Below are 19,776 nucleotides of genomic sequence, written 5' to 3' on the forward strand. Positions count from 1 at the left end.
TAAGGAGGTGGGGGGGGGGGTCAATTAAAGAATAAGCGAAGTAATAACCCTGTTTAAATAATTTAAAAAAAAAAAAAAAAAAAAAGGTAAATTTTTTTCAAAAATCGGCAAAAGCAAAACAAAAAAGCGAACAAACGTAAAACTTCTTTAAAAAAAGAAATCGGAAAAACACAAAGCATAAATCAGGGAAAAAAATGATGGACATGTTTGAAAAAACAAAAAAAAAAAAAACATCGCAAAGCGATAAAAAAATATGGCATAAATAACCCTTCGATTCGGTTAAGTCCAATCCAGTTTTTTTAAGCAACTACGAAATAAAATAAACCCAAACTGGTGTTCTTTCGTAACTGTCCCTTGTGGACGATCCCGCAATGGTGTTAAGGGAGGAATTTATCAGAGAGAAAAGATTTTACTACCTCCATTGATTCTAACCGACTGTGGCATTGAACTCCCAACAGAAAAAAATTATAGGAATCTACAATTATCGAGCAAGTGGAGAGGTAATAGGCCTATAACACACCTCAGATATTGTGCTGCAGTTTGTGCATATTACATTTGCATGAAATGTCTTGATTTTTAATCCTATTAAGGTCAAAATCAGAGGGGAAAAAATTAGTTCATTTTTATAGAGAGAGAGAAAGAGAGAGAGAGAAGATAAACATTAAATAAACGAATCCATTTAGTTTCGTCTTTAGATCAATATGAAATCAGGTCAAATTTGGACTCCATTTTGCTTTGATTATTCACATAATGTTAAAACATTTCAAACATGCTTTTCTCAATTTTACATGCATAATACTAAATGGATCTTAAGTGGAAATGATTCGTTTAGTAATATTTCAACAAAAAACTATTTTTAATGCCTATACACAAGTTTTTTTGCACTGTTCTCTGACCACAACTTTTAAACATTTCCTAAAATCACTCCTGGCAAAGTGTCCTTTCAATTCAAAATGGATCATCACTGAAGCTTTAAAACCCCGAGTTCTGTACTTGTTTGTTTTTCAATCAAGATAAAGAATTCTTTTTTAGGTTTCATTTAAATAACATTCCCTAACTGAAACCGTGATGTAACTTTATTTTAAAAAAAAAAAAAACTCAGTGTTTGTTAAGATAAAGTCGACAAATCGATTTTTTTAAATGTATCGTTTTAAGCAAAAACAATATTACAAATGTCAAAAATGTTAATATATCCAAAAATTACAAAAATTCATTGAGTAGAACAACTGCTTTTGTGTTTTTAGTAAAAGTCTATCGCTATAGACAACAAATATTGCAACCATGAACAACTAATCTAAAAATATTCATTCAGAGTTATGTCCCCTGTGTGTAGACTCTTACTGTTTACTTTATAATGTCTAAAAAAATTTTTAAAAATTTTAAAAATGCAATTTTACCCAATTTTCTGAAAAAATTACTTTTAACTATAAATAACTTAATACTGAATGAATTTTCGTAATTTTAAGATATATTACTATTTCCGGCATGACAATTAAGTATGTAATATTGTTTTTGCTTAAAACATTTTTTTTAATCAGTCAGTCGATTATCTCAACAAGCCCTGAAAATTCTTTTAAAGAAACAATCTACAAACAGATCTTTTCAATCAAAAACTTGTTTTACAAGTGTAAACAAATGTTAGTGCTTGTACAGAATTACCCCTATATTAACAAAATAAAAATTCTGTATGATGTACATACCTGTGATGGAAAGAAAACATCATACACCAAAAATCACATAAATTGATCAAGTAGTTTTATTTTTAAATAAGAATTTTGTGGCCAAACTAACAGCAACAATATTGCAACATCTTGAAAGCAAGGGAAATAACTTTCAAATAATTCAATCTTGCAAAATTTTAGAAAGCCATTTTTAACATGGGGACATTGGGAACACTCAAGTTTGCACACAATTTGATTTTCTGGTACTAGTGCAGAGAGTGATCCAGACGTAAATAATAACGTTATTATTTAAAAAGCCATTCTTAACATGGGGAGGGGAAGGTGTTTTGTACCTATTCTATACTTCAACCTTACAACTGAATAAAAAAATATATCATAAAACTTAAATTAAACTTGGAAATACGATTTTAAAAATAGCGCGGATCACTCTCTGCACTAGCACCGATTTTCTTATTTAAAAATAAAACCACTTGATAAATTCATGTGATTTTTGGAACACAATATTGTCTTTCTGTCACATCATGCATTTCTTTATTTCTGGGTTTGTTTGTTTATTTTTTTTTTTTTTTTAAATAGAAAAGGAATTCTGGACAAGCAGTAAAATTTTAACTGATTCATTGCACTGGCAATTTTTGCATATAAAAAAGAAGTTTGATTTCAAAATTTTACAAAAAATTTATGAATTGCTAAATTTTAATCAAATTTTGGAAAAAAATGATCACATTTCAAATTTCAGAAATGTATCTTTATTTTTATCAGAAAATTTGATGCTGAAACAATTTATTTATCAAAATTAAAAAAAAAAAATGTAACAAAATTGTGTTTAAATTTATGACTAAACTTTCTTAAATGTTTTCTTATTACTTATTATAATAAAGTCATACTCCTGTGCGTTTGTTTGCTCACTATTTGATTAATATGTACAAAAGGCATGCTGTGTCACAATTTAATTTTCATACTGAAAACAGACATTTACACACTATGATTCCAGTGTGATTTCTATATGTACTATTTATTCAAAGGAAATCTACATTCAAGAAGTAACCACATTTTCATATATTTTTAAAAATCTATTTTAATAATTAGCTCCATGTTATTGTTTGTTGTAATGGAATTGTATCAATAGCTCTATTTAGAAATATTATTTAAATTTGATTTTTTTCATTTATGTTTGATTTGATTTCAATTATTATAAGCCAACACCCATTACCTTTAAAAACAAAAGTTTATTTATTTAAGCAGTAAGAATTATTTCTCCTTTATGCTATGAGAGTTATTTCCCCATTTAATTCAAAGGTCTGAGAAGTTGGAAAACCATAGCGAGAGAGAGTACCATCCAGACCTCCACTGTAAGGGTACAGAGAGTACTGGAACCTTGAGAAACCTTATTATTGCTCAAATTTCAGAGAAAAACCACTGTCTGTTGTTCAATAATAAACGACTTGTCAGAACACAAAGTGAGTTGCAATAGTGATGGAAAGAAGTAGAGAGTACTGGAAGTTTGGGGAGACTTGTTGTCACACTACATTTTATATTGATTCAGCAAAGTGTCGGGGAGTGCAGAGGAGGTTACTCCTAACTACCTGCATTCTAAAACATTCATGCAAGAACGGTTCCTTTCTCTCTTTCAATGTTTGTCAAACACTTTCCTTCCAGCAGTCACCACAATACCACATTTACTCTATTTGCTACCCTATTTTAAATATCCCTGATTGGGATTTGCAGGGAAAGCTGCTGGAGTCTTTGAATGTCTATTTACTTGCATTCCTAAAAAAAAAAAAAAAAAAAAAAAAAAAAGGGACAAAAATTACCTCAGTCTATAAAGATTTCTTCACTAACCGGGGACAGAGAAGATGAAGTGGAGCATTAGATCAGTCACTACACTTTGCCCCTAAGTTATGTTTTTACTCAAGGAAATGACATGTTAGAGTCACGAAGTTGAGTGTGAGATCTCATTTTGATTATGAAGCTTTCTCAAAACTTAACGCCATTGAAAACAAGATAAAAGCAACAGCAGCAAACAGTTAAAAACAACAATATTTATAAATTTAAAAAAATACCCAACTCTGACTGATTAATTTCTAGCAGTTTGATTGGCTGTCAAAATACAACTTCGACCAATCAGAAGATACTTGCCATGGAAGCTGCTTAAATAGAGAGGAGCCAAGCTCTTCAAGGAAACTGGCTCGAGAGAGCCTGGCGTATACTGAACGGACCCCTGTCAGTTGAGAACCCAACTCCAAGACCAAGGAGAGCAACCACATTTAACCCTGGCCAGTTTGGCCACGGGTCTCAACTAACATCAAGTGATGAGAAGTACTACAACTTCACTGGGCTACCATCAATCAATTCTGACTTCCACACCAGATCACTGGTCAAATCCCCAGCCTCCTTTGCATGTGCTACAATACAACACAAGGATCAACAGATATAAAACCATCGAAGGCACTACAACTAGTAATGCTGCTACTACGTACACCAGGAGACCTGACAGCTTGCCCAAGAGGAGAGACGGCTGCAGACAAAGTTTCAATATCGCTGACTGGCAAACGACAAATCTGTACCATATTTAGGATAACAAAACATAGCGCGTAACTGAATACCCACCTCATCTAAGCATGAGAGGAACAACATTTTCATAACAAGCAGACGACAAATCTGCTGTGTTGCCTCACTCAAAGATTCTTCAATGAAACAAACCTTTATTCTCTGACTTTGTTATCAAACAAACCCAGCAAAGAACATTACATATTTTATCAACAGAGACGCGAACAATTTAACACTTCTCTATCACTGATATGATACTAAAGAACACTTTATTTTATTTTACTTTTCTTAAGTTTATTTTTAAAATAAACGATTAAACAATAGCTTAAAATTAAATTTATGTTTGTTTCTTTCTAATCATCATATACTTATCTATACTATTAATAAAATTCTAAATGTTTACTTATTTATGTGCCTATGTATACCTATAAAACTCTCGAAGAGATGCACTGAATTGAAAAATTCAGTTTCTATTTGAGTCCCTAGATTGTCCTTATCTATATATGGTTCATAACGAACACGGAGTCACACAAAAAGCCCAAAATAAGGGTTTTTGGACCGTTTTGTGGATTTGCTGAAAAAGTTATCTGCTCATGTCAAAATTTAGCACTGTCTGTATACAGTCGCAATAACATCTTTCGGCATAAGGACAGGACTTGTGGTACAATGGATAATACGTCTGACTACGGATCAGAAGATTCTAGGCTCGAATCCTGGTAAGCTCGTAATAATTTTACCATTTTATCCAACGTACATTATCCTTACCCTAGGTAGGGTATTTTTGTTTTTTTAGTGATTTTGTTTTGTGCAAATGGGAATTTCCCATACTCCGAGTTCACAGGGTAAGCATTGATGGTAAGACGATGTTGAGTTTACTTGATTTTGTGTTTGACTTGGCATTGTGGGTGCCAACGCGGCGTCACCGCAAGTTCATAATTAGTTCATAATTAGTTGTTTGGAAAAAAAAAATGCTGAAACTCATTTCACTGTAAATAAGTATCAACCATAAATTAGTAAATTACCAAATATAAAAAATTATCCACTAAGGACAGAAAAAAAGTGTAACATCAGATACTACACCTAGCTCCCGTTTTCGAATTGTTGTCATATTATAAGTGACAGGATCAGATTGTAATAAGAGTTATCTCCCCTTTCGCTTTCAAGTTATCTCCCCTCTAACTATTTCAACAGCCAATTAAGTATATTAATTGTATTGATCGGACTATTGTTCTCATCTTGAGTGTTTTTAGTGCAACGTTTCGGTCGGATTGGCCTTCAACCTTCAATCTCCATCAGGCATGTTGGTTGTTGTTTGGAAAAGAAAGGAGAAAAGTTACTGGCTCTGTAAATATTTTCCTATTTCTGTAAGTCTCCACTTTTCAGTCATTGTTTCGAATCAATAAGAAAAAAAATTTGTTTACAAAGGGGAGGGAATTTTAATTAAGATCGACAGGGGGATTATTTCCCTTCGATCGCTGTAATTTTTATGGGTGTACATAATATTTTTTTTGCAATTAGAGTCAATTAAGTACTCAAATTTTTTTATTGACTTTTGTATTTTGTCTTTCCTTCTCTATTCGCTTTACCTTATTCTTTCATTTTCTTTCCTTCACTTTCCTTGTTAAAGCTATGCCTGACAGAAAAGTGGAAAGGAGAATTACATAGAACCGTTGTCTACAACAATCTCCACAAAAACAGGTTACATAAACAAGTCACAAGTAAAAAGTAATGAAAAGTGTTGATATACCACAAAATAGAAAAATGTTTCATTTTTTTTGTTCCTAAAAAAGAAAAAAAAAATGTCAAACTACAATTGCTCATCAAAATATCGAGTTGAGTAAACGTTTGTACACATGGTTAAAATGATTGATTTTGCAAGAATTTATTCAAAATAATGTTGGGGGAATTTATTGGAATCAGAATCGTAAAAATTTATATTTATTTTCTAATATCAAAAAGAATTGTCTTGCTTTTGTTTAAAAACTTCATTTTTCATTGCTGATACTAATGATAAAAATATTTGATTTTAAACTATCAATAAAAATAAAATCTATTGATCATCCTCTCCCGATTTTTACGTTTATATACACATAATGTAAGATATACATCACATGGAGTTTTTACTGTAATCAGAAAAAAAATTTTTTAAATAATTCCAACTCGATAGCTAAATATTTAGAGATATTAAAAGAATTGGAATCAGAATCCATAATTGTATTGGAATCTGGAAAAATATTGGAATCGTCCTAAAACTAGTTTTTCATAATGTCTAGCCAATTTATTGGTATCAATCGTAAAAATCAGTAGTTCTTAAAATCGTTATTGTTCATGAAAATTATCTGCCAAAAACTTGCGAGTGATCAAAATAAACTCACTTCAAAAATTTTTCTTTAACTTTATTGAAAGACTTAAATTAGCAATCCTTCATGCAAGACCAACCAGAAAGATAAACAACAGGATTGAAGAATTAAGTGCTTAAGTTCTGCCACATCCAGCCTATATAATCGACACGTTACTTCAACTGACGGCAGTTTATTCTGACTGTTGCAACACTTTATGAACACTCTTTTTCAATAAAGTTAAAGCTCGTCAAGAATTGCTCGATACACACCTAAAAGAACTCGTACTTTGACTAAATCTGAAAAACTCAGGTGGTCAGCAGTGTAAGCAGATTGAAAAATAAAGGCCTTTAGTTTGAAGGATAGTTTTCATTTTTGCATAAACTCTTGTATAATAAAGCTTTACTTTAACAAATTTTCATCAACTTCATTCAAATTTACACAAAAGAAAAAAAAAAAAAAAAAGAGAAGAATAAAGAGAAGAAAATTGCAACATTTTTTCCTCCTTTTCTCTCCATTCTTGTTTGGCTTTGTTTACTCACAGGCAGTCCTCATATCACAGGCAAGTGCCAGCTCTAAGCCTCCGCCCAGAGCAACTCCATCCAAAGCAGCAATCGTTGGCATGGGAAGGTGGTGGATTTCTGATACCATTGCTCGTAATTTAGACACAAAAGGACCAACTTCGTCAGGTGACATGGTTGCCCTTTCTTTTAAATCAGCCCCTAATAAAAAAAAAAAAAAAAAAAAAAAAAAAAAAAAAAAACTTTCTTTTAATGATTTTTAATTCATTTTCACTCATTCTTAAATAATCCTATTTAATCAATTACTATTTACTAATTTATATTCTTACTCATTACTATTACTTTTAATTAATACTATTATTATATTATACTAGCGAGGGATACCCGGCGTTGCCCGGGTGTTTGTAGGTGTGTGTGGTGTTAAATAAAAAATAAACCGGGGGGGGTAAGATCGAAGACCTGAGGCGAAGTTTGAAAATAAAATCGGCCAGCCAGAATGAAGTATTGTTATAAGCGAATAAGTGAAAGATGTTTGAAAGTCGTTGAGCGTTACGACGATGACGATGTAAGCATTGTTATAAGCGAAGTAAGAAAAGAAAATGTTTTAATTTTAATTAAGCGGGGGGGGGAGAGTAATCAAAACATCGAAAAAAAAACTAATGTAAAGCAAACGAACGATGAAAACAGAAAAACGAACACATGAAAAATGGCTTAAATAAGCCTGTTTCGATATTAAAATTTTAAAAATCGGTGGGTACCCGGGTGTTTTTGGGTGTCGCTAAGAATAAACGAAGTAAAAAAAAAAAAAAACAGGAAAACGAACGTTACGTGAAAAATGGCTTAAATAATACAGGGTTCAATATTTAAATTTAAAAAATCGAAAAAAAAAAACAAAAAAACATCTCACACCACGATTTGAACCCAAAACGTTTAGATAATGAACCACTACCTGAGCTAAACCGACGCATATGAAATTTGTTCGGTTTTTCAACTATTTAAAGTAAATCAGGTCACAACGTCATGACGTCATCTGACGCATGTGTTGTTGACTCCCCCCCCTGTCGAAAATTGTCGATTTCGGGGTGAAAAAGTTAATGTTTTTCTTTTTCTCTCTCTCTGTTTGCGTCTCTCTCTCTCACTTCGTCTTCATTATTCTAAAGAGTGTTACTAAAAAAGAAAATGGTGTCTGGCTGTTTTTTTTTTTTTTGTAAAAACTTCGATCGTTAATATTTTTTGTAAGCATATTTTTTTTTACTTCACATTTTTGGCTTGTTATTTTTCGTTTAACTATTGTATCTAACTATTTTTAACGTGATAATAACTTTGGTAACGTTGTCATAGCGTAGAAGTTCATAGTTTAGCTTGTGTGAGGGTTAAAAAATTTTTTACCGATAACAACAATGTTTTTAAATTCAGACTGCCATTATAGCTTGCTGACATCAAGATCACGTGACATGACTCAGCGGGTTTTAAATACAAGTTGACCCAAAATAAACGTCCCAGTGTACACTTTATGTAGAAGAGTTGGCGCCCGTATTTTTTGGGGCAGTTATAAATCGATTTAAAAATATGTAATGTTTAACATTAAAATGTCACTTTTTTGGGGGCCTCTCCTTCCCTGCAGAAAATCGATCAGTTGACGCACTTCTGATGGTCCTTTTGGGCCAATTTTTCAATATTTGTCGTCCGGAGGGTGGAGCTTTCATATGAGACCAAGTTTGTGAATTTTTGTTCCGTCGGTCAAAAGTTTTTAGCAGACACACAAACATACATACATACATTTTCGCTTTTATATATATAGACTAGCGAGGGGTACCCGACGTTGCCCGGATGTTTTTCGGGGTATGTGAAAAAAACCCGTAGTGTTGGGGACACGCAGTTGAAAAATAGTAAAGTGTTTTAAAAAAAACAGGTGCACGTTTTTGATTGACGTGACGGCGATAGGTATTCAGCAGTTATTTTCTGCGGCACAGTTTTGAATAAATGGGTTTGTTTGTTTTTAAAAACCCGCTCCCTGTTTATTAGGAGGAGCGAAATGAAAGCTACAGTCTGATATGACGAAGTCGACATTGAACAACTCTTGAGACAACTGGCTTTTGGCCTGTGATTAGAGTCGATTTTCGCTTTTTTTTATACCGAAAACCAAATGTAACGCTTGCCGATGCGGGAAATGTCGAATAATTAACGTTTGAAAGTCAATAAAATTAAATAGACAGGCGAGCTCCGTGGTTAAGTGTGAAATATTACAATTTATAGATGATATAAAAAGTTTTAAGAAGTTGTGAACCAAGCAAGCGCTTCTGTAAAAGCCTTTTGTGGACATCGAGGAAAAGCATACATACATTTTCGCTTTTATATATATATAGATTACTTTAGTAGTCAACTACCAGAGAGACCCGATGTTGCCCGCGATTAAATGAGTATCAACAAATGTTTCACATTTCAAACAGTTTTGTCATCGAAATCAGTGAAATCACCCATTTTGCAAACAAATCAATCGATTGCTGGCTCTAGTTGGAAACTCAACTAAAAGCTTCACGTCTTCCAGCAGTGACTTTGTTCACAATACATTGTAGTCTACATTACACTATAGAACTTACTGTTGATTTTATATAATGGCTTGAATTAAAGTTTAAAATACAAAAGTCAAGCATCATGGTTCAATTATGCTTGAAACAAAAACATTCATTTTGAATGCGCTTCTGCCTTAAATAACCTACTGTTGATCTTGGGCTCTCCTTGTATAGTGATAAAAATTCTCAAACACCCTTTTTTGTGATTAGCGATTTTCAATACTTAGAGGCATTTCCTACACAAAACTTATCTAAGGTCACTCCTAGGCACATAAAGTATGTTTGCATGAAATGTTATTTTTTTAAAAAAAATAAAATAAAAAAAATAAAAAAATAAAAAAATTTTTAAAAAAATCGACCCAGCCGTTTCAGAGTTGTCGATAGAAAACAAAATCACGCACACAGAATCTGGCTTTTTATATATAAGTAGAGATTTTATTATTCCTCAATTTTCCCCCTTTTCTATTTCTACTTAGCATCAAGTATGATTAATTATGGAAATTTTCAATTTTGTAGGATATAATACTTCTTAAACCCTTCAAACTATAAACTTTGGTGGTTTCGATCATCAGTTATGGAGGGGGGGGGGGCAGTCATTATTTTTGAGGGATGTGTTCACAACACATTTTTGAAGGTTACACTTCCAGGTGATTTGTGAGGAGGAAAATATTTTAGGGATGAACCGGATTCAGAGAAATATTTTCAGTGAAAAAGGTTTTATATTCAAATATGAAAAAGCGAGAGACATTATACGGTAAACAAAACAAAACGAGTTAAGGCATATAGTCACAAAAGAGATAATACATATTTAAAATGGAAAGTTTACAGCAATAAGAAAACAGAATGTTTTTGAATATTTTAGAGTTCTTGTAAAAATGGGGGAAATTCATTAGTTGAGATATCAAAGTCTGAATCGATAAATTAAGATCCATGTGTTACAGGAATCAGGAAATCGTAATCAAAACTATTCTGCTCATTTATATAAATTATATTTCGTTAAATGTTATTGATATGAGTCAATGTAACGTAAAAACAAGGGGGTTCATTAACTGAGACATTAGAGGAAGTCTGGTAAGAGCCATGAGTTTCAGGGGTCAGGAAAATCATATTTAAAACTTCTCTGCTCAATTAAATAGATTATAATTCATTGAAAGTTGTTTATAAGAGATAATATTCATTTTTTTTTAAATATTATAATGGAGTTCAGTGAAAATATTGTAATATTTCAATGAATAAAGTATAATATAGATTGACAGATGATAATGTGACGAGGTGTGTGTGTGTGTTCATTAATGTTTGTGTGCAGGAGTGGAAGGAAATGTTGCAAAGACAAGCGCCCACAGTGGGGCAGCTTTACAACACTGGTCCGTAGATATGGATCAACTGGACTTCACTTGTTAACTGAAAGAAAATCTGGTAATTTTAAAGGATTTGGGTAGATCCCAGAAAAATCATTTCAAATAAATCCAGAAAGGTTTGATTGATCAAAAATATAATTTGTTTTTATTTAGGATAGTGTATGTGCAGACGATATGCATACAAACACGTTTTTGCAGTTTGATTTTATACGTCAATGTGCAAACATCAACACTACAAAACCTCCTTATGTTGGTTATTGGAGAATCTATTGTTTAATTCTTTAGTTTTTCCTGAAAAATAATCTGTAACTGACAAAAAATACACTGTTTTTCATTTTATTATGTGTACCTGTAATGTAAATATTCTAAAATTTTTCCTTTATTATACTCTATTGTTTATCTACCCATCATGTAAATTTTGCCATGAAAATTGTAATTACCTCCCTTTAGTCTACAAACTTGATTTGTATTATAAACATTAGCTATCCTCATTTTAGTCTTTATCATAGATTTTATATTTGGTGTGTAATGAGGAAACTTTATTTCAATAAAAATTTGTATTGCCTTAGAAACGATAGTATACAGATTAGTTAATATTGAATTCTTGTAGTCTGCATAAATGATTTTTCCATAAATCATACAACCTCCTTATGTATACTCTAGCAGACTGCCCAGCATTGCCCGTTCATAAAATATGCTTAAATATGATATTTTCATTAATGTAGATTACATATTTATTATTATATTTTATTGGGCCCAATATATCGTAATGATTTAAAAAGTTAAAAAATGACTCGTGCGAATCGAAACCAAAACGTTTAACTTAATTTTCATGCTTTTGCACTGATTTTCCTCAGCTAAAACCCAAATATAACGTTTTGCATGGGTTTGAATACCCTATATATCGAGTTTCATGTCTGTAGACAAAAAAAAACTGACAGAGGAGTTTGGTAGGCAAATTAGCTAGATCTTTTGCAGATGAATACAATTCCACAACTCATATATAATAAAGTTGTATTTTCTTTTTAAATAAATAGAACAATGGGTTTTTAATATGAATATCAATACACAAAAATAAAAAACTAGCAGTTCAGTCCAGCTTTGCTCGGGCCCTATGTACTGTTCATAACTTTATGTGCATATGTTAATATTTAATATATTAAAAAGCTTGACTCATGTCCAGGTAACGTACATCTAAAATTTCAAGCGTTTAGACCCAAAATTGGCAGAGGAGTTTGGTAGAGTCTGCAAAGGACAACTCTTTCAACTTTGACCTCTTGGCAGCCAAATTTTCGCCCAAAAACAGATTAAAAAGCTTGCTGAATGTCTGATTACCTTTTATGTAAAATTTCAAATGCTTGGACACAAAATTTGCTGATTAGTTTGCTACAGAACACAAAAGTCAAATCTTTTTAACTTTGCCCCCTTTATAGCCAAATTTTCAGCCAAAAACCGATTAAAATGCTTGTCCTATGTCTGAATACACTATGTAAAAATTTCAAATATTTAGACCAAATATTGGCCGAGAGGTTAATTATTTTTTTTTACTTTGACCCCTTAACATTTGTTTTGGGCTCAAATCAAGTTAAAAAATTTAATCCATGTCCAAGTAATCTATATCTAAAATTTCAATTGTTTAGATCCAAAATTGGTGGAGGAGTTTGATAGGGTTCTCAAAGGTCAAATCGTTGAACTTTGACTTCTTAACAGTAAAATTTCTGGCCGAAACCTGATTAAATAGATTTTCTCAAATCTCAATACCCTTTATGTCAAATCTCTAGTCTCTAGACTGAAAATTGACAGAGTAATTTGGTAGGAAATGTACACACACAAAGACAATTTCACTTTTATATATATATATATATATATACTAATAGAGGTACCCAGCATTGCCCGGTTGTTTGTAGGTGTGTGTCTTTGGGGGAAGGGGGGGGGGCAAAAAAGTTTTGGTAGGTAGGCAGGATCGAACCAGGAGTCTTGAGGCGAAGGTGGAAAATAAAATGTGAAAAAAACCTGACATTTTACCGCTGCACCAACAAGGGAGAATAACAAAAACACGTTTGAATTTATTTAAAGATTAAAAAATTAGGTTAAATATCACACGATAGAAATCGCGCAGTTAACTTTTACTGCGAGGCAGTTTTTTAGGGTTTTGTTTACCAAAGATATTGGGGAGGAAAACCCGCTCCCTATAAAAAGGGAGGAGGGGGTCTTAATTGTCTGATATAAGGGGTTTCCCCCACACTGATCAAAAGCTGATTGCTTTCTGGACGTTCCCGGCACGAGGCCGAGAAAGGCCGTAAATGACAAAGTTCTCTCTGATTCTTCTCTTCTGATCTCGAGTGTGTGGTTCAGTGGGGGGAATAGGTGGCTGGTCACTTTTAATGCATCTAAAACCAAGCTTCTATCTTTACATCATCAACACTCTGATCCCCATCTGGCATCAATTGAAATAGATGGCTCTCGTCTTGGGGAGGCTCCATGTTTTGACAAGCTCCTGGGTTTGACCTTTACTCCTGATCTGAAATGGAACACGTACATCAGGTATGTTGCCAAGGACGCTGGGAAAATGGTGGGATCCTTCCACCGCTCCAGAAGATATCTCACTACTGATGCAATTCTCTATCTATATAAAAGCCAAGTACGTCCAAGGATGGAGTGCTGCTGCCATGTCTGGGCGGGAGCTGCCGAGAACAGCCTATCCTGCCTTGACAGAGTACAAAATAGACTCCGTGGTTTAGTGCGGAATGCCCTTTTCTCTTTCCTGCGGCCTCTCTCCCGCAGAAGAAACGTTGCGAGCCTGTCTTTATTTTATCATTATTTCCATGGTAGGTGCTCGTCTGGGCTCCAATCTCTTGTCCCCCCCCCTCACCAATCTTTCACGAGAAACACCAGTCTGGCTGAAACTACTGTCAATAATTTTTCCCACTCTTTATCTGTGCCTAAATCCAAACGTAGATTCCATGAGCAGGGCTTCTTTCTCAGAAGTGCACGACTGTGGAACTCTCTGCCGTTTGTCTGTTTCCCACTTGACACTACGACTTGGATGTCTTCAGGTCCAACATAAACAAATTCCTGACAAACCGCCCCCTTAAGTAAGACACTATCAAATCTCAAATACTAATGATTACTACAGTACTGTCTCGTTGATTACTGTACACGCAATAACCCTTATCCCTGAGTGGCCTCCGGGCCTTGATAAGTGGTGACTCCCATGTATAAAAAAAAAAAAAAAAAAAAAAAAGAAAAGAGAACCACACCTTCGCTTCAGATTAGTTTCGCTTTTATACGAAAAAGCCAAACACACAGGAGGCCAGCCAAAATAGTAAGAATTGTGTAAAAGTCGATGTAAATAAATCTAGACGCGAGTTTGCAAATCGTACATATTATGATCGGGGAGGGGGGGGGGGTATATAAACAGTTCTAAGACATAGTAACCCCCCAACAACCAACCGAAAAAACGCCTTTGCCAGACATACATAATATATATTTTGCCTTTATATATATATATATGGCATAATCACGTTAACGCACATATAAGGCAAAATGTGCACACACATTTTGCCATATATATATATATAATATATATATATATATATATATATATATATAGCATAGCCTGATGACAATTCTTTTTCTTATCGCAGTCTTATTGATTTGGTCACACATTGCCCAATCAGCTTCCAGGATGTACTGATTTTGTCTGTCCCGTAAAAACTCTACTTCAGTCACCTTTTGAAATCATAAAAATAGACAAAGAAATAAAAAAAAAAATAAATAAATAAAAGCATTACCCCCCCCCCAACATACACACACAACGTCCACCATATCTTTATGTAGCTAGAATTAAAGTCTACTAGCTTCCCACTTCCGATATGACCTGAAGAGGGGTAGGTCGCTTTTTCCAGACTCTTAAACTAAGGTTAAAAAATGTTTCTATCTTATTGAAATCTATTTTGTGCTAATTACCGCTAACTGTTTTCTTATTACAGCTTTGACTTAAAAACTCATGACTAAATTTTACCTATCTTGTCTTGCTTTTTTTTTTTCTTTTTTTGTTCTGAAATCTTTTTTGTCAAATATGCTATTAACCAATATTGTCTTGTTACATGTAAAACAAAAAGGAAAAAAATAAAAAGTCACCATGAAAACGAGAATCTCCCAAATTAAAACCTTGAATAATTATCTAAACTCAAATGTAAATTAATATTAAGCCGACTTCACAAATTGATAAAAGTTCATTATTGGATTTTAATTATAAGGTGAAGCTCGAATGATTCAAACTCGAGATAGATTACGCCAAAAACAGCCCCACATTAATGTGGGAGGGGAGATTATCTTCAAAAGGCGTCCTGAATTGATAATTGAGCACCGGACTTATACTAAGTAGATATTAATAAGTCCCTTGTACATATCCCCCCCCCTTTTTTATGGAGAGTAGATAATACAGTGGATGTGTTATCGGCAGCTCCAGTAACTCTTGCTCCTCCTTTTTGTCCCTCAGTCCTCATTCAAATGAATGATTTTTCTGACGAAGGATGAAGAAAAAGCTGCTTTCCAGGTCAGTACTTGGTGAACAGTAGTCGGAGATGTCGGAAATTTTTCTATCCTTGTGGCCATGTCACTAGTAAGGGTGCTGGAGGTAAACATTTCCTCTGGGCTGACGTTATCCGCCTGATAGTCAGGGACCCGAACCTTGGATTAACCACTAAGGAGGCTGTCCTATCAGCAGGTGCAAAGTACTGGGGCTGCTGTATTGCCATTTGGTGAATGGATTCTGGGCCATGCAGTAGTCTCTGGTGGGGCCTCTCGATGCCATACTAGTGGGTAATTGTTACGGCTTTACCTTATGTGCCACATAAAAAGTTTCCTGTCCTTTTCTCTCTTACTTTCGCTCTCTATCCTGCTCTAACCAAGTATGCCGACCTGTTCCACAAATCCCAAAACCTCAACATGAAATATCTCTAGAAAAAACTCAAATAAACCTAGAACCCCATCTTCCAACGTAGACCCCTACTACCATGTCTCCTTCTCCAACATCAGGGGTCTACGTTCCAACCTTCCAGAGGTTGAAACCCAATTACAGGAGACAAAACCAGACATATTCTTTCTAAGTAAAACTGGAATAGAGCCGACCACATCCCTAGATGAGTTCATAATTAACGGATACTCTAACACCTAAATCTGACCCCCAAGATCGCCATGGGCATGGAATATGTGCCTACATTAAAGATGGCTTTCCGTGTGCCAGGGATATCTCTAGAGAAGATCCTAATTTACCTTATATGTGCTTCCGGGTTGCACTTGCTTACACCACTGCATTTATATTTGCCCTCTACTGGCCCCATAACAGCGGAGTTACTATCTTTAAGAGTATATCTGAGAAAGTAGACCGCATCCTGTCTGCACATCCCTCGGCTAACATTCACATCTGTGGTGACTTCAACGTCCATAACGTGGAATGGCTGACTCACTCAAATAAGACAGATGATGAGGGGAGGTTCTGTTATGATTTTGCCATTGCTTATGACCTCACTCAGATTGTTCGCGAGCCCATCCGTGTGCCCGATACTACAGGTCAGTATGCAAGCCTTTTCTCTCAACTTCCCCTGAGCTATGTTCATGTTCCGTTCTTTCAGCTCTAGGATCCTCCGACCACTCTGTCATATCAGTTAAGATAAAAATGAAATGTAATAAGTCCCCAGACGTACCCCTCCACCGTACTGTATACCGATACTCCATGGCTGACTGGGATAGCTTCCATACACTCATATCTAATCTACCTCTGCATTCCATGTTTAAAAAGGATGTATCCTCTATAGTATCAGACCTGACTGAATGGCATAGACCGATTCATACCATCTAAAAAATTCCAACAAAAACTTAACAGCCAGCCATGGTTCTCCCCAGAATATGCTGCTGCCATCGCGCACAGAAATCACTTTTTCTACAGCTACGAATGTAATAGATGCACTGAGACTAAAGCTGCTTTCAGGAATGCCAGCAACCACTGTAAAAGAGTAATAAAAAATGCAAGAGAGCTATATGCCTAGTCTGTTAAAGCCAAAGTAGTTGATCAGCGGCTTGGTTCCCACCAGTTTTGGCAAATAACAAATAGGATCCTGAACAAAAGTGCGCATTCTATCCCAACCATTATCAATGGATCAGAGGTCATCTCGTTAGCATCAGACAAAGCCAAACTATTTGCCAAGAACTTTGCAGCTAATTCTACCCTATGCGACGAAGGCCATCAACTCCCCATATTTCCTCCTATAACACAGAACACGCTAGGTAACATACAAATATCTGTGCATGAGGTCGCCAAGCTAATCAAGAACCTTGATTCCAGTAAAGCAACTGGCCCTGACGGCATCCCGATTATAGTGTAAAAAAAGCTTCAACCAGAACTTGCTCCCATACTTACGAAACTCTTTAAGCGTGGCCTTAAGAAATGCTTTCCAACACCCTGGAAAACCTCATCAGTATGGCCTGTATTTAAGAATTCAGGTGATAAGTAATCTCACTCTCAATACAGACCAATAAGTCTCCTGTGTGTCATGAGTAAGTTGCTTGAATCCATATCAAATAGAGAAATAGTCAACCACCTCAGCAATATGGTTTCCGTTTTGCAAGATCTACCACAGATGTGCTAACGGTTATATCTCATAGGATTAGTGAATCTCTTGACGAAGGCTTCCTTACTAGGGTAATTTCGACATATTAAAGACCTTCGATAAGGTATGGCATAAAGGCCTACTTCACAAGATTTCCAGCTACGGTATAACTGGAAATGTTCTCTCTGTCATTAAATCATTTCTCTCTGATAGGCTCATAAAATTGAAGAATACTAAAATCTCTGCTTATATATAAAAAGCCATTTTCTGTGTGCGTGATTTTGTTTTCTATCGACAACTCTGAAACGGCTGGGTCGATTTTTTTTTTTTAATTTTTTAATAACATTTCACGCAAATGTACTTTATGTGCCTAGGAGTGACCTTAGATAAGTTTTGTGTAGGAATAACTGGAAATGTTCTATCATTAAATCATTTCTCTCTGATAGGCTCATAAGAGTAGTGGTTGATGTAGAGGTAGATAAAAGAGGTAGAAAAAAGAAAAAAGGAAAGAGAAAAGAAAAGGAAAGAGAAAAGAAAAGGAAAGAGAAAAGAAAAGGAAAGAGTTAGGGTGAAAAAAGAGTTAGGGCGGAAAAAGACGAAGAGCGGAAAAAGACGAAGAGCGGAAAAAGACGAAGAGAGAAAAAAAAAGAAAAAGTGAAAAAAATAAATAAATAAAAGTAAAAAAATGCATAAAAAATAAAATTTACCTGCACAAAATATTCCCGGTGCTGCACTTCGGATAATCAACGTGCGGATATTCTTATCAAACTTTACTTTTTCCACAGCATCAACAAACTGAAAATTGAAACATTTTTAACTGATGAAGACAAAAATGAAGGTTTTATCTTTAAATAATATTACCATTTCGATTTCAACCACAGAAATCAAAATACAAAAGTAATTTTACATTTGACAATTCAAAATTCTACAATGATGTCACATCTCAAAATCCCAGTTTTTACACTATTGAGTCTAGGAGTATTAAACATGCAACATATAATAAAAAAAAAATTAACTCAAAGTTTAAAATAAGAATAAAAAGTATTTTTAAAAACAAAGAAACAAAAATATTTACAAATAATCTAAGGGAGATAAACAATTTCTTAATTCAGTCTAGTTTACATTTAGAAGAAAGACTGAGTTATTATTGAGAATTAACAATATTTAATTGGTCAGAGAGAAGGTCAGAAAATCTTTATAATTACCAAATGTGCCCAGATTTTCTTTGAGAATTGCTTATAATTGATTCTTTTTATAAGATTCCTTTCAGCATGATTTAGATTCCAGGAAATATTGGCGGGAATTAATCTAGTTAGTGTCTGACAACCTAGAGCAGCATAACAACTCAGTCTGACTGAAGAGTTGATACTACCAGCATTCTTTTATAGTTTTGGTGAATGGAAAGTTCCAGAAATACTCCAAATGGAACACCAAATTCTGTACAGATCCCAGAGCTCAACAAGACTCACTTAAAAAGGTTGGAAGTCACGTTGGTCGAAATGTGAGAATAAAAGTCAAGATGAGAACAATATTCTGAATAATCAAACTAATTTTTTTTTCTTAGTAGAAAAGGTCAGTTGATATTTGGAGACATTTCTATCCTTTGTAATTTTGTATAAAAATAATTGCTTTGATTAAATTAATTTTATCAAATTGAAACAACATTTTTATTTTTTTAAAGAACTGAATTATCGTTTATCTCTAATATTATAGAAAAGGAATTTTTGTGCGTGTGAGTTCGTTCCCTATGGATTCGAAAATGACTCAGGTCATTTTATGAAATTTTACACAAAGGTACTTAATGTGTCTGAAAGTGTTCTTATATAGGTTTAGTATCAGAACGTCTTCAATAAGTATCAATAATCGAAATCTGATGAAAGATGGAACAGGCGATTTTGACCAAAGTTAGGACCTTAGACAGCCTAACATCACAAGTGCATTTTAGAAGTTTTATTACCACACAAGCCGATAGGCCAGACATATAAAATCAACAGTAGGTTCTTTGATATGACAGGGGCACATTTGAAATGAATGTTTCTGTACAGAGCACAATCGAACCATGATACTTGACTTTTGCATTTTAAACTTTAATTCAATCCATTATATATAAAAAAAATGATTTTATAAAATCAACAGTAGGTT

General features: G+C 34.0%; 1 protein-coding gene across 1 annotated transcript in view; it reads right to left on the reverse strand.

Annotated features, from left to right (window-relative positions):
- LOC145297521 (methylglutaconyl-CoA hydratase, mitochondrial-like) overlaps positions 1-19,776 on the reverse strand; it is a 53,137-nt gene that overhangs the window by 24,174 nt on the left and 9,187 nt on the right. Inside the window, exons 3-4 of the mRNA XM_080143430.1 lie at positions 18,342-18,429; positions 7,111-7,290 (exon numbers count right to left, since the gene is read on the reverse strand). Of these exons, the coding sequence (XP_079999556.1) occupies positions 7,111-7,290; positions 18,342-18,429 (268 nt within the window). The remainder of the gene's footprint in view (positions 1-7,110; positions 7,291-18,341; positions 18,430-19,776) is intronic.

The sequence above is a fragment of the Euprymna scolopes genome, chromosome 18, assembly GCF_053919585.1.
Source record: "Euprymna scolopes isolate OS-2025 chromosome 18, ASM5391958v1, whole genome shotgun sequence".
NCBI classification, from domain to species: Eukaryota; Metazoa; Mollusca; class Cephalopoda; order Sepiida; family Sepiolidae; genus Euprymna; species Euprymna scolopes.